General features: G+C 42.3%; 1 protein-coding gene across 4 annotated transcripts in view; it reads right to left on the bottom strand.

The window, feature by feature from the left end:
* PTPRA (protein tyrosine phosphatase receptor type A) overlaps positions 1-16159 on the bottom strand; it is a 114384-nt gene that overhangs the window by 47332 nt on the left and 50893 nt on the right. For all 4 annotated transcript variants that reach the window (XM_039368379.1, XM_039368378.1, XM_039368381.1 and 1 more), the window contains exon 3: positions 1025-1103. In XM_039368379.1, coding sequence (XP_039224313.1) covers positions 1025-1097 — 73 coding nt within the window. In that variant the 5' untranslated portion in view covers positions 1098-1103. The remainder of the gene's footprint in view (positions 1-1024; positions 1104-16159) is intronic.

The raw sequence follows: 16159 nt of genomic DNA, 5'->3' as shown, positions 1-16159 counted from the left end.
GAGTGCAGAATAGAACAGAATAGAATGCAGAATAGAATAAAACAGAACAGAACAGTGGTGGCGAACCTATGGCAAGCATGCCAGAGGCGACACTCAGAGTCCTCTCTGTGGGCACACATGCTGTTGCCCCAGCAGAGTTCACCAGAGTAGCGAGCAGGTGGCGTTTGGAAGCAACAGGGCAGGAAGTGAGCGAGCAAGCAGCGTTGGCCCCTCGGGGATGCCCCGGAGATGGCAAGGGACTGGCCCCAGCCATGCTCACCCAATCTGCCATGACCACTGCAGCCACACCCAGCCAGAGGGCCATGCTCTCCTCACCCTCCCCCCCCCCCGAGGGCACCACAATGCTGATGCAGCCCTGGAACTTTGCAATAAATAAGTGGGTTTTGGGTTGCAGTTTGGGCACTCGGTCTCAAAAAGATTCACCATCACTGGAATACAGAATGCAATAGAATAGAATAGAATAGAATAGAATAGAATAGAATAGAATAGAATAGAATAGAATAGAATAGAATAGAATAGAATAGAACAGAATAGAATAGAACAGAACAGAAAATATGGAATGGAATGGAATATAATAGAACAGAATAGAACAGCAATAGCACGTAGACTTATATACCACTTCACAGTGCTTTACAGCCGTCTCTAAGCAATTTACACAGTCAACCTATTGCCCCCAACGATCTAGGTCCTCATTTTACTGACCCACGGAAGGATAGAAAGGCTGAGTCAACCTTGAGCCCCATCAGGATCGGACTACTGGCTGTTGGCAGAGTTTTTGCCTGCAATACTGCATTCTAACCACTGCGCCACCACGGCTCTTACGCAGGTGTAAATCCTGAAATGGCTAGATTTACAGAACATCCCACCACAGCCTTATCATGTACTTAGAAATGGAGAGATACCGTTATAAAATAAAAGCAGACTGACAGCCAAGAACAGACATACGCCTAAAAGGTCTTGTCATGTCTCCATTTCGCCCATCTCCCTCCCCCCCCCCCTGCAAAATAAACTACAGGTAACTCACCTGATGTTATATTGGCAACACCTAGGTATGTTAAGCAGCTACTGAATAGGATAACAAGGAAGCATATACCCATATTGGCCTGAAAAATAAAAAATAAACTCTCTGTTAGCGATCCAGAAAACAATAATTCCCAAGGCTTAAACTACATAGGAGGCATCAAACTATTAAAAACTGAGCACGGAATCTTGAAGGAAAGGTGTATAAAATCATCTTTTTAATATAAAAGGAACAGGAGAACTGGTTTGCTGGAATCTTTGCAACGTCTGTAAGTCATCGGGAAGCTTTTGTTTCGCGATTGCATGTCAGTCACTAAGCGAAATGGTCGCAAAGTGAAAAAACCCACAGGATTGCAACTAGGGTTATATTTTATTTCAATTTTCTTGATAATTCCTTTAGCTGAGCTGGGATTTTTCCTCTTGGAAAAGCACATTTTTTGGTCAAGAATACATGTATGGTTAGAGAAAAATGATTACAAAACAAATAAGATTTTAAGCCAGAATTATTTTTGTGAGGTATAATTGTAGGAAACTATGAGAAAGAATGTGTATATTTAATATTACATGTATTTAACTGCAACGAGAATTGTATTCGCTCAACATTGGAAAAAGGCAGAATTACCATCAGAGGAAAATCAAAAAAAATTCTAGATTGTGCAAAAATGGACAGAGTGTCATTGAAAATGAAAAAGAAAGAAGACGCAGTATACTTTAGAACATGGGATACTTTTTATCAATAGCTAGAAAAAAGAGGTAGAGAGAAAGGAACTTAATATGGATTAGTAAATTAAATATTGGAACCCAGACAATCTGTTGCTGTTGAAGTATTAAGGACTTGTGACTAATATATATATTGGTGTAAGTTCTCCTGCTTGAGCAGGGGGCTGGACTAGAAGACCTCCAGGATCTCTATTCTATTCTATTCTATTCTATTCTATTCTATTCTATTCTATTCTATTCTATTCTATTCTATTCTATTCTATTCTATTCTATTCCATTCCATTCCATTCCATTCCATATTTTGTATTCCTATCATATCCTATCTATTATTATTCTATTCTATTCTATTCTATTCTATTCTATTCTATTCTATTCTATTCTATTCTATTCTATTCTATTCCTATTCTACAATCATTCTATTCTATTCTGTTCTATTCTATTCTATTCTATTCCATATTTTGTATTCCTATCATATCCTATCTATTATTATTCTATTCTATTCTATTCTATTCCATATTTTGTATTCCTATCCTATTCCATCCCATCCCATCCATTCTATTCTATTCTTATTCCATTCCATATTTTGTATTCCTATCCTATCCTATCCTATCCTATCCTATCCTATCCTATCCTATCCTATCCTATCCTAGTCTAGTCTATTTATTTGAGTGATGAAACATCTACAAGAAAAGCACCAAGCTGAGAGAGCACCAACTTTAAAATCGTGCAAATGTGTTCGTACTTTAAGCAATGTATCTTGTTCTCCGATGCAGGCTTCCTTTGCAAATGAACGTTTTTCTTAGGTTAGATAATATGAATTCGTATTAATAAACAGGATTACTGTTTAATATTATTGTGATGTGGGTATAGGCAGAATTCTGTATTTATTTATTTTTGTCATATTGATGTAGTGTACATCAGAGGTGGTGACCCTTTGAGAGCTGAATGCAATGAAATTTCATTTTAACGTATGCCGATGGGTGTACATTCAAAGTGACAATAAAGTTTTATTCTATTCTAATAGTGTTAATTCATATTAATTAATAGCTGTCCAAGTGAATCACCAAGAAAACCCAGAGCTCTTTATTCGTGTATAAGCAAATGTACTTATTTGGTAGCATCTATTCGCCAAAATCACGGCCTGCAGGCTGCTGTTTCCCAATCCTTGCATAAGCAGCTAAAAGATTTCCCAATTTCTATCGTCAGGTGCCAAAATTGCTTTCAATCCCAACAATCTAGTCACTAAAACAAAAGCCCCACGATTATAAGTAGAGAACAAAAGCGGTCTTATTACATTAAAAACAGGAACTTTATGGCAATTCATTTCATTTAGATCAGGAGTAGGCAACCTTGGCTCTTTTATGACTCATGGACTTCAACTCCCAGAATTCCTGAGCCAGCCATGCTGAGGGGAAAGGGAGAGGTTTCCAAGCTGAGCATCTGGCTCAGGAATTCTGGGAGTTGAAGTCCACAAGTCATAAAGCGGCCTAGGCATAGGCTAGAGGTAGGCAACCTTGGCTCTTTTATGACTGGTGGACTTCAACTCCCAGAATTCCAGAGCCAGCCATGCTGAGGGGAAAGGGAGGTTTCCAAGCTGAGCCATCTGGCTCAGGAATTCTGGGAGTTGAAGTCCACGAGTCATGAAGGGGCCATAGTTCCCCCATGCTGGCTCAGGAATTCTGGGAGTTGAAGTCCACGAGTCATAAAAGAGCCAAGGTTGCCTACCCCTGATATTGATATTTAAAGGAAGGAAGGTAATCAGGAATACAGACAAAAATGAGGGCCTGGATGAAAATGGCGACAGCGAGATTACAAATTTAAAGTGAACACACAAAAGACAGAACTGCGCTACACCCAGGAGACACACCTGACTGATGGAACATGATTACAGCTAGTCCCCAATTTAACAACAACTTATTTAGTTGCCACGGCACTGAAAAAAGGGACTTGTGGCCGTTTTTCACACTTACGACCGCTGCAGCACCGCTGTGGTCATGTGATCAAAATTCAAACGCTCAGCAACTGACTCATACTTATGACGGCTGCCGTGCCCCCGGGGTCACGTGATCCCCTTTGGATAAGCAAAACCAGTTTGGGAAGCCAGATCCCTTAACAATCGGGTTACTAACTTATCAACTGCGGCGATGGACTTACCCACGGTGGCAAGAAAGGTCGCCCAATGGAGGGCAAAACTCACTTAAGAAATGTCTCACTTAACGACAAATATTTTGGGCTTGATTGTGGTCGTACGTCAAGGACTACCAATAGAGGAGAAAATTTGAGATGAGGGTCCTTAGTGCCTTCTGTAATAACAACAACAACAACAATAACAGAGCTGGAAGGGACCTTTGAGGTCTTCTAGTCCAACCCCCTGCTCACTCCCAGTTTTGGAACATAGGGTTTCCTGCCTGAGCAGGGGGATGGAGTAGAGGACCTCAAAGGTCCCTTCCAACTTTATTATTATTGTTGTTATTATTGTTATTGTTGTTATTAAAAGGCCCACAGGGGCTTTCAATTATAAAGGAATTCCTTTAATGATTGTTTTTCTGTCACAAGGAATGTTAAACTCAGCCACTGTTACCTGTTCAGTCCTCGGTTGTGAGTGGATCTTTTCAAAGCAGAGCAAATAAATGTCCTTGCTGTTATTATCATTTATTAAACTGGCCTGCAATGGGGCTATATCTGACAGCTGATATGGGCCTTCCAATTTTCAGAGGCAAAGATGCAAATATTTCCTATATATGGCTTAAAACTAATGATTCAGTTTATCTGTCTCTCCTCCTGCTGGATAATCCGGTCAATGACCCGCTCTCTTCAAATGAGTCTTTTTAATTAGATAATCTAATTTAACATTTAACCAGACAGTCGGAGGAGCAATCTGCAGGCCTGCTCTGTTTAACCGGCAAGAAAATGAGGCTGCTTTTCACACAGTTGTTAGCTTTCTTTATTAATAAAGTTGGAAGGGACCTTGGAGGTCATCTAGTCCAACCCCCTGCTCAGTCAGGAAAACCACAACAGCTTCCCACAATATTTGGGGTAGGGAGGGAGTGAAAGAAACAGGGGGGAGCTAAATGAAATACCCCCTCCTTTATCCAAGATGCGGGAGAGATACGTCCCACCAGAGAAGAACCGTGCCCAGGTAGTCCTCGACTTACGACCGCGATTGAGTCCTGTCGCTAAGCGAGATATGGGTGAAGTGTAATTGTGCCCCGTCTTATGATCTTTTCTGCCACAGTTGCTAAGGGAGCTGCCGCAGTCGTTAAGTTAGTAACGCCGTTGTTAAATGAATCGGGCTTCCCCCACGGATTTTGCGGGTCAGGAGGTCGTAAAACGGGACGAGACACGACGACCGTCAATAAATGCATGTCCATCACCAAGCGTCCGAATTTTGATGACCTGCACAATGGGGAGGCTGCAACGGTCGTGAGTGCGGAAAAATGGTCATACATCACTTTTTTCAGCACCGTAACTTTGAACAGACCCTAAACAAACAGCTGTAAGTCGAGGACTACCTGTATTAGACACCCTTAAAACACAACCTTGTGTCAACCAGCTGTTTCTGTTCTCCTGGGGACTCCTGGGGACTTGTGGACTTCAACTCCCAGAATTCCTGAGCAAGCCATGCTGAGGGGAAAGGGGGAGGTTTCCAAGCTGAGCCATGCTGGCTCAGGAATTCTGGGAGTTGAAGTCCACGAGTCATAAAGTGGCCTAGGCCAGGGGTAGGCAACCTTGGCTCTTTTATGACTCATGGACTTACAACTCCCAGAATTCCTCAGCCAGCCATGCTGAGGGGAAAGGGAGAGGTTTCCAAGATGAGCCAGGCTGGCTCAGGAATTCTGGGAGTTGGTCCACAAGTCATAAGGGGGCCTTAGTTCCCCACACTGGCTTGGGAATTCTGGGAGTTGAAGCCTAGGCCGGGAGTAGGCAACCTTGGCTCTTTTATGACTCGTGGACTTCAACTCCCAGAATTCCTGAGCCAGCCACGCTGAGGGGAAAGGGAGAGGTTTCCAAGCTGAGCCATGCTGGCTTAAGAATTCTGGGAGTTGAAGTCCACGAGTCATCAAAGAGCCAAGGTTGCCTACCCCTGAACTATCTTGTCACCTTATAGGGGAGATAGGTGACATATAATGGTAATAAATAATTAAAAATAATGATCTTTTCAGCCTCGTTTCATCTTTTAAAGGTTAAAATATTCAATTTTTTTAACTACCCGAACACATCTCTCTGAGCAAAGCACGTTATTTGCAGTTCCCGCTTAAACAAAACCCTCTTTTTTTGCCACAATAATAGATTTCTCCTTCAAATAAAAAGGGATTTAAAAAAAAAAAAATTTCCAGCCCAAGACTCCCATGTACAAAAAAGGAGGCCTTATTTAAAGCAGAGACTCCCTCCGGGGCATGTAAACCTTAAGTCAAGAGATGCATTTTCCTGCAAGGAATGCTTTGAAGATTAAGATGAGCCTCTGCAATTCAAAAGCTGTTATCTGCCTCCGAGAGATAAAACAGTGAGGTTTGTTTCCACTCCGCTTTGTAGTTGATGACGTGATCTGTCACTGGGGTAAATCTGGACACTGATAAAAATTTCTCAGGACACTTGATTATTACCAACAGTCTTTGCATCCTCCGTTAGTGGCTGGAAACTGGAAAATGTCTGCTAGGGCCTTTAAATATTGTGAGGGATTGAGCAGGCAGGAAAAAGATTGTGCAGGAGGAGGGCAAGGAGCTATTAAGCCTTGAGTGATTGGCATCTGTCAAGGACTACTTCCATTTTAAGACACTGCCTTCCATTAAATTATATCCCTTACATTTCAATAACAACATAATCATCATCATCATCAACAACAACAACAACAATAATAATAAAGTTGGAAGGGACCTTGGAGGTCTTCTAGTCCAATTCCATACTCAGGCAGAAACCCTATACCATTTCAGAGGGTAAAGTAGAGTAGAGTAGAATAGAACAGAATGCAGAATAGAATAGAATAGAATAGAATAGAATAGAATAGAATAGAATAGAATAGAATAGAATAGAATAGAATAGAATAGAATAGAAAATATGGAATGGAATAGAATGGAATGGAATAGAATAGAATAGAATAGAATAGAATAGAATAGAATAGAATAGAATAGAATAGAATAGAATAGAATAGAATAGAATAGAAAATATGGAATAGAATAAAAATAGAATAGAATAGAATAGAAAATATGGAATAAAATAAAAATAGAATAGAATAGAAAATATGGAATAGAATAAATATAGAATAGAATAGAATAAATAGAAAATATGGAATAGAATAAATATAGAATAGAATAGAATAGAATAGAATAGAATAACAGAGTTGGAAGGGACCTTGGAGGTCTTCTAGTCCAACCCCCTGCTCAGGCAGGAAACCTATACCATTTCAGACAAATGGCTGTCCAATCTCTTCTTAAAAACCTCCAGTGTTGGAGCACCCACAACTTCTGGAGGTAGGTGGTTCCACTGGTTAATTGTCCTGACTGTCGGGAAATTTCTCCTTAGTTCCAGGTAGGTTTCCTTCCTCCTGGCCTTATAAATCTATTTCTCTCCTTAAGTCCCCAACAGGAAATTTGTTTCTAACCAGCATCTGCAACATATTTTGATAGGACACAGAAAATCTGAGGGTGATGGGAGCTATACCTTAAGTCAGGGGTCCCCAACCCCCGGTCTGTGGACCGGTACTGGGCTGCAGCATGCCAGCAACCGGTCCGCACAAACAAGCAAAGCCCCATCTGCGGGATGCAGGCAGGACACAAAACCACACACCCTCCGGTCCGTGGAAAAACCTCTCTCCACGGAACTGGTTCCTGGTGCCCAAAAAGTTGGGGACTTTTGCTTTAAATTCTTCCTTTTTTATCTTCAGGGGAAAAAAATCAAAATCAGTATAAAGTATTTAGTTGCCTGGTAAATACTGTGTATGTTTATTAGCCTGGTTCGTTAGCCTAATAAATATACAGGTAGTTCTCGACTTACGACCACAACTGAGCCTTAAAATTTCTGCTGCTAAGTAAATTTTGCCTCATTTGATGACCTTTCTGGCCACAACTGATAAGCGAATCACTGCAGTTGTTAAGTGAGTAACACAGTCGTTAAGGGAATCTGACTTCCCCATTGACTTTTGCTCCTTATAAGGTCGTAAAAGGGGATCACTGACCCCGGGACACAGCGACCGTCATAAATATGAGTCAGTTGCCAAGAGTCTGAATTTTGATCACGTGACCACGGGGATGTTGTAAGGATCGTCAAGTGTGGAAAGTGTGACTTTTTTTCAGTCCCGTTGTTCACTTGGACCGGTCACTAAATGAACTGTTGTAAATTGAGGACTATCTATATTCCCAGAGAGGAGCCTGTGGGAGCTTCAGTCAAGAAAGGCAGGACAAAATGAATCCTTGGAAAAAACATGTTAATAGTAAAATATGATGATGATGATGATGATGAGAAGAAGAAGAAGAAGAAGAAGAAGAAGAAGAAGAAGAAGAAGAAGAAGAAGAAGAAGAAGAAGAAGAAGAAGAAGAAGAAGAAGAAGAAGAAGAAGAAGAAGAAGGAGAAAAAGAAGAAGAAGAAGAAGAAGAAGAAGAAGAAGAAGCAGCAGCAGCAGCTGTAAGGGACCTTGAGGTCATCTAGTCCAACCCCCTGTTCAGGCAGGAAACCCTATACCATTTCGAACAAATGGCTGTCCAGTCTCTTCTTAAAAACTTCCAGTGTTGGAGCATTCACAGCTTCTGGAGGCAGGTGGTTCCACTGGTTAATTGTTCTCACTGTCAGGAAGTTTCTCCTTAATTCCAGGTTGCTTCTCTCCTTGGTTAGTTTCCATCCGTTGCTTCTTGTCCTGCCATCAGGCGCTTTGGAGAATAGCTTGACTGCCTCTTCTTTGGGGCAGCCCCTGAGATATTGGAAGACTGCTATCATGTCCCCCCTTGTCCTTCTCTTCGTTAAACTAGACATACCCAATTCCAGCAACGTTCCTTGTATGTTTTAGCCTCCAGTCCCCTGATCCTCTTTGTTGCTCTTCTCTGCACTCTTTCCAGAGTCTCAACATCTTTTTTACATCGTGGTGACCCTTTTAAAGAGAAAGGATGAATGCCAGTATCCTTTTCAGATCCACAGGCGTTTTTTGCCCAAATCCTTCCATTCAATCTCCCAATTCTGTCTTTTAAGGACAAAGTGAGGGTTCCGCCCACTTGGTAAAGGAGCCAATCCCTATCCAGAAGGATCGTAAAAGCCAATCAGATGCAATCCTGCCATTTTGCCCTCTGCTCACACTAAAGGGGAATTAAGTCTTTGTTAAGCTTCAGCCCATTCACACATTCCCATAGTTCCACCATCTGACAACTCAAACTATTCATTCAATAACCCCATTGGGGAGCAAAGAGGACAAAAATAATTTAGAAGTTTCTGGTAAAAAGGGACATTCCGGTGGATAAAAGAATTATACAGATCTTTGCTTGTAGAAGAAGCAAACAAGGTCTTAAAAAGAAGCTTTGAAACTTGCTGGTCCAAATGATCAAATTACACTTTGCATCCTTTGCAGCAAAATAAGGAGAAAGCTTAGTTCTTTTAATAAAAACATTCAGTCACCCGACTTCATTTGCTGATTTTGAGCATCTAAGTCAGGGGCCTTCAAACTTGGCCCTTTTATGACGTGTGGACTTCAATTCCCAGAATTCCTCAGCCATCCCTCAGGGGCCTTCAAACTTGGCCCTTTTATGACTTGTGGACTTCAACTCCCAGAATTCCTCAGCCAGCCCTCAGGGGCCTTCAAACTTGGCCCTTTTATGACTTGTGGACTTCAACTCCCAGAATTCCTCAGCCAGCCCTCAGGGGCCTTCAAACTTGGCCTTTTTATGACGTGTGGACTTCAACTCCCAGAATTCCTCAGCCAGCCCTCAGGGGCCTTCAAACTTGGCCCTTTTATGACTTGTGGACTTCAACTCCCAGAATTCCTCAGCCAGCCCTCAGGGGCCTTCAAACTTGGCCTTTTTATGACTTGTGGACTTCAACTCCCAGAATTCCTCAGCCAGCCCTCAGGGGCCTTCAAACTTGGCCCTTTTATGACTTGTGGACTTCAACTCCCAGAATTCCTCAGCCAGCCCTCAGGGGCCTTCAAACTTGGCCTTTTTATGACTTGTGGACTTCAACTCCCAGAATTCCTCAGCCAGCCCTCAGGGGCCTTCAAACTTGGCCTTTTTATGACTTGTGGACTTCAACTCCCAGAATTCCTCAGCCAGTCCTCAGGGGCCTTCAAACTTGGCCTTTTTATGATTTATGGACTTCAACTTCCAGAATTCCTCAGCCAGCCTTGGGCTGGCTGAGGAATTCTGGGAGTTGAAGTCCACAAGTCATAAAAGGGCCAGGTTTGAAGGCTCCTGATCTAAGTGCAATCTGTAATTCGGAATTTATCCAAATTCACAGTGCATACTTGATTTTCTTCCCTATAAAGCAGTGTTTCCCAAACTTGACAATTTTAAGGCATGTGGACTTCAACTCAGCCAGCCTTCAGGGGCCTTCAAACTTGGCCTTTTTATGACGTGTGGACTTCAACTCCCAGAATTCCTCAGCCAGTCCTCAGGGGCCTTCAAACTTGGCCTTTTTATGACGTGTGGACTCAACTCCCAGAATTCCTCAGCCAGTCCTCAGGGGCCTTCAAACCTGGCCTTTTTATGACTTATGGACTTCAACTCCCAGAATTCCTCAGCCAGCCCTCAGGGGCCTTCAAACTTGGTCTTTTTATGACTTGTGGACTTCAACTCCCAGAATTCCTCAGCCAGTCCTCAGGGGCCTTCAAACTTGGCCTTTTTATGATTTATGGATTTCAACTCCCAGAATTCCTCAGCCAGCCCAAGGCTGGCTGAGGAATTCTGGGAGTTGAAGTCCACGTCATAAAAGGGCCAGGTTTGAAGGCTCCTGATCTAAGTGCAATCCGTAATTCGGAATTTATCCAAATTCACAGTGCATACTTGATTTTCTTCCCTATAAAGCAGTGTTTCCCAAACTTGACAATTTTAAGGCATGTGGACTTCAACTCCCAGAATTCCACAGCCAGCAATGCTGGCTGTGGAATTCTGGGAGTTGAAGTCCACATGCCTTAAAATTGTCAAGTTTGGGAAACACTGCTATAAAATATGAAGAATGTTCCTCATGCAACCCAACATCACCTCTCCACAGATAGTCCTCAACCTACAACATTCGTTTAGTGACTGAAATGGCAGGGAAAAAAATGACTTATGACCGTTTTTCACATGGCCGTTACAGCATCCCCGTGGTCAGGTGATCCAAATTTGGATGCTTGGCAACCGACTCATATTTATGACGGTCACCGCGTCCGGGGTCACGTGATCCCCTTTTCGTGACCTTCAGACAAAGCAAAGTGAATTCCCTTAAGAACCACGTTGCTAATTTAAGGCCTGCAAGGATTCAGTTAACAACTGTGGTAAGGAATAAAATAGGGCTCTATTCCCTTAACAAATGTCTCCTTTAACAACAGAAAATTTCGGCTCCATTGTGGCCGTACGTCGAGGATGAAGATTTGAGCAACGTCACAAATGAAGAAGAAAGGAAGATCCGGCCGAACAAAATAACAAGATGATCAAATTATTTCAAGGATCAGATTCTGGGACTCTGTGGATGAAGTGACTCTACTAAGGAAAGGAATCAAGTTTGAAGACTGGTTCAATTTCATTTCTTCCCGTGACTCTTTTCATTTTTGGCCCGGTTGCAAAAAAAGAAGATTAAACAATAACTGGAAAAGTTGTGCCCCTAGGATCATCTGTTAAACATGATCCCCAACAACTGATTGTTGCACCTGCAACAACAAAGCCTTCAGAGGGCTTTTGAACTCTGCTTTGGCAGGCAAAGGTGTATTTGACAATAGCAATGCGAATAGGAGCCAAAACTGTTTATTATAACTCTAAATTTCCCTCTCAGTTCAGCTAACCTTTTAGAGAGAAATAATCCCAGAATTAAGTCATGTGAGAGGCAAACAAGAGAATCCATTCTTCAATTAAAAGATGGTTCTGCAAAAACAGTGATTGCTAATAAGACAACCTTTGCAAATTAGTTCTGATGGCCTGCTGTAATCTGAAACACTGCCAATATTCCCCCCTTTTTTGTTATACTTCAGAAAGCTTAATAAAATAGTTCTTTATACGGTATATTGTTTGTTCTTTGCATGTGTATTCGAAGCTTATGTATTTTTGCTGACACATGTATCTATAATTTAATTTCAGAGCAAGGCCCTAAATAAATAAATGTCATAAAATCTTTCTGCTTTTCTTATGGTTCAGTTCAGGCGGATTAAGTTTAGTTATTAGATGTGTTAAAGAACAATGAATAAAATACTGGGCAAAAAAAACCACCTCGTGAATTATAAAAAAAGACTGCAAAGTAAGAGAAGCTCTATTTCTTCCAAACTGATAGAATAGACTTGAACACTTCCAAATTGATACAGACTTGTACACCGGGCGCTATCTAACAAAATGAAATTCAAGGGTGAAAAAAGCAAGGTTCTACATTTAGGCAAGAAAAACCAAATGCACAGGTATAGTATAGGCGGTACCTTGTTCAATAGTAGTAATTGTGAAAGGGACCTCGGAGTCCTAGTGCACAATCCCTTAAATAGGAGCCAGCCGTGTGCTGCAGCTGCCAAAAGAGCCAACACAGTGCTGGGCTGCATTAACAGAGAGATAGAATCAAGATCACGTGAAGTGTTAATACCACTTTACAAGGCCTCGGTAAGGCCACACTTGGAATACTACATCCAGTTTTGGTCACCGCGATGTAAAAAAGATGCTGAGACTCTAGAAAGAGTGCAGAGAAGAGCAACAAAGATGATTAGGGGACTGGAGGCTAAAACATATAAGGAACGGCTGCTGGAATTGGGTATGTCTAGTCTAATGAAGAGAAGGACAAGGGGGGACAGGATAGCAATCTTCCAGTATCTCAGGGGGTGCCCCAAAGAAGAGGGAGTCAAGCTATTTTCCAAAGCGCCTGAAGGCAGGACAAGAAGCAACGGATGGAAACTAATCAAGGAGAGAAGCGACCTGGAACTAAGGAGAAACTTCCTGACAGTGAGAACAATTAACCAGTGGAACTACCTGCCTCCAGAAGCGGTGAATGCTCCAACACTGGAAGTTTTTAAGAAGAGACTGGACAGCCATTTGTCTGAAATGGTATAGGGCAGTGGTTCTCAACCTGTGGGTCGGGACACCATTTGGGGTCGAATGACCATTTCACAGGGGTCGCCAAACAACGCAGCCCGCCATTTTTCCCCCCTTTTCCTTAGCTGTGCTACTCCCTTTTATTCTATTGGCTTTTGAAAGCCAATAGAATAGACTCTCTTGAATAGAGTCTAATTCTATTGGCTTTCAAAAGCCAATAGGAATTGTCCAGGCTATCTCTGCCCTGCTGAGCCCGCCAAAAGTCCCATTCTGCAAATGGTGCTGCACCAGTTGTGTAGTCCTCGACTTACGACCGGTTGAGTAGTCCTTGACTTACAACTGGTTGGGGGTTGTGGCATTAAAAAGGTTGAGAACCACTGGTATAGGGTTTCCTGCCTGAGCAGGGGGTTGGACCAGATGACCTCCAAGGTCCCTTCCAACTTTACTATGATGATGATGATGATGATGATAATGATGAATAGAATAGAATAGAATAAAGGGACCTTGGAGGTCTTCTAGTTCTCAGGCAGGAAAACCTACACCATTTCAGACAAACGGTTGTCCAGTCTCTTCTTAAAAATGTCCAGTGTTTAAATATGAACCAGTTGCCAAGTATCTGAATTTTGATCATGTGACCGTGGGGATCCTGGAACAGTCTTAAGTATGAAAAACAGTCATAATTCCCTTTTTTCAGTGCTGTTGTAATTTCAAACGGTTATTAAATGAACAGTTGTAAGTCACGGACTGTCTGTAGTTGGTTGTGAAATGTGTTTGTTATTTTGTGCGCATTTTGTTTTTCAAAACGTTTGTCAAGTAAAGTACTTTTCCCCCTCTCTCAAATAGGTTTACAAGCGAACGTGCAGTGAATAAATATTAAAGAGTTACTTCAGAGGGAGAAAAAGTACAGTGGGAGGGACGCAAAGCGAGAGGGAAAAGAAAATGACGCTCTTTGAGCTTCGGAGGAATTGAATTTAAGTTGGCAACAAGGCACAATACCCTTGTCAACATAAACTGGAATACGCTCTTATTAACCCAGATGTCCTCCACCGCAGGAACAAATACTGTTTGCAGCATTAGCAGGAAAAAATTGACATTATTCACACGGAGCTATCATTTTCAAGCAGCCTCCTGTGACCCATTTAATAATAACAACAACAACAACAATAATAGTAATAGTAATAATGATGATGATGATGATGATGCAAAAGGCGGCCTTACTAAGAACCACCTCCATCCTGCGACGAGATCTGTAATAACATTAAACATCCACATCTGCCTATCCCAGGTCCTTGGGAAGGACTCGATAAGTAGGCAAAATGCCAAATCCAGTCTGAACATCTGGCTGACTGTGTGGTGATCATCATCAATAATAATAATAATAATAATGATGATGATGATGATGAAGATGATAATAATAGCAGCTGGAAGGGACCTTGGAGGTCATCTAGTCCAAAACTCTGCCCAGAAAGGAAACCCTAGACCATTTTGGACAAATGGCTGTCCAGTCTCTTCTTAAAAACCTCCAGTGTTGGAGCACCCACAGCTTCTGGAGGCAGGTTGTTCCACTGGTTAATTGTTCTCACTGTCAGGAAGTTTCTCCTTAGTTCCAGGTTGCTTCTCTCCTTGATTAGTTTCCATCTGTTGCTTCTCATCCTGCCTTCAGGCGCTTTGGAGAATAGCTTGACTCCCTCTTCTTTGGGGCAGCCCCTAAAATACTGGAAGACTGCTATCCTGTCCCCCCTCGTCCTTCTCTTCATTAAACTGGACATACCCAATTCCAGCAACCGTTCCTTATATGCTTTAGCCTCCAGTCTCCCTAATCATCTTTGCTGCTCTTCTCTGCACTTTTTCCTAGAGTCTCAACATCTTTTTTACATCGTGGTGACCAAAACAGGATGCCGTATTCCAAGTGTGGCCTTACCAAGGCCTTGTAAAGTGGTATTAACACTTCACGTGATCTTGATTCTATCCCTCCGTTAATGCAACCTAGCACTGTGTTGGCCTTTTTGGCAGTTGCAGCACACGGCTGGCTCCTATTTAAGGGATCGTCCAGTAGGACTCCAAGATCCCTCTCACAGTTGCTACTATTTACAAAGCTTGACCATCGTTCGTGATCCAGAGATCTAGAAGGCTTTTGAGATTGGTCACTAAGGCAGAACACAAGTGGTACTCAACTTACGATCACACCTGAGCCCAAAATTTCTATTGCTGAGTGAGGCCATTTGTTAAGTGTGCTTTTTGTCCCATTTTACGACCCGCCTTGTCATGATGGTTAAACGAATCGCCACTGTTGATAAGTCCGCAGCCTGGCCGTTTAAGTGAATCTGGGCTCCCCCCCCCCCAATTGACTTTGCTTCTCAGAAGGTCGCAAAACGGGGATCGCGTGACCCTTGGACAGCGCAACCGTCGTTAAGTGTGAGTCGGTTGCCCAGGGTGCGAATTTCAATCGCATGACCCCAGGGGATGCTGCAACGGTCCTAGGAGTGACAAATGGCCGTTTAAGTCTTTTTTTTCCCCAGTGCCGGTTGCAACTGTGAATGGTCACTAAATGAACTGTCGTAATTCGGGGACTACCTGAATCTCCAGCCTGATCGCAATTTGGGGAAATCAATGGGCAAGATTGTATCATCCTTTTATTGCTAACTGCCCACTCGAGAAAAATGAATAAAAAGAGGATGTTGCTTATGCATGCAAAGCAAATGCTTTGGCAGTGAATTTCTAATTTATTCACTGGTTCACAACAGATCAACTCTGCATTTCTATGAAATCTGTTACACCGAACACTGTGCGTGTGTGAGTGTGTGTGTGTGTGTGTGTGTGTGTGTGTGAGAGAGAGAGAGAGAGAGAGAGAGAGAGAGAGAGAGAGAGAGAGAGAGAGAGAGAGAGAGAGAGAGAGAAAGAGAGTGTTCTGTGGGTGCTAGGAACACAAGTTAAGTTTATTATCAAACACACTGCAAATTTGCAATGTAACAGAAACGCGTATTTTTTTCATTATTTTTTTTTGCACTAAAGTAGACCTTTACTATTTATATATATATAACACAAGGCGAAAAATATTTCTAATGCAGCTTCCTCCTCTTTTCCCCATCACAACAACCTTGTGAGGTGGGTTGGGTAGAGAGAGAATAGCCCGAAGTCAGCCAAAGTCAGCTTTTATGCCTAAAGTGAGACTAGAACTCACCGTCTCCTGGCGATTGGCCAAAAGTCACCCACCTGGCTTGCATGCCTAAGACGGGACTAGAATT

This window comes from Crotalus tigris, unplaced genomic scaffold, assembly GCF_016545835.1.
Source record: "Crotalus tigris isolate CLP2741 ecotype Arizona unplaced genomic scaffold, ASM1654583v1 scf7180000020772.518028, whole genome shotgun sequence".
Classification (NCBI taxonomy): Eukaryota; Metazoa; Chordata; class Lepidosauria; order Squamata; family Viperidae; genus Crotalus; species Crotalus tigris.
This window is presented reverse-complemented; position numbering and strand designations above follow the sequence as displayed.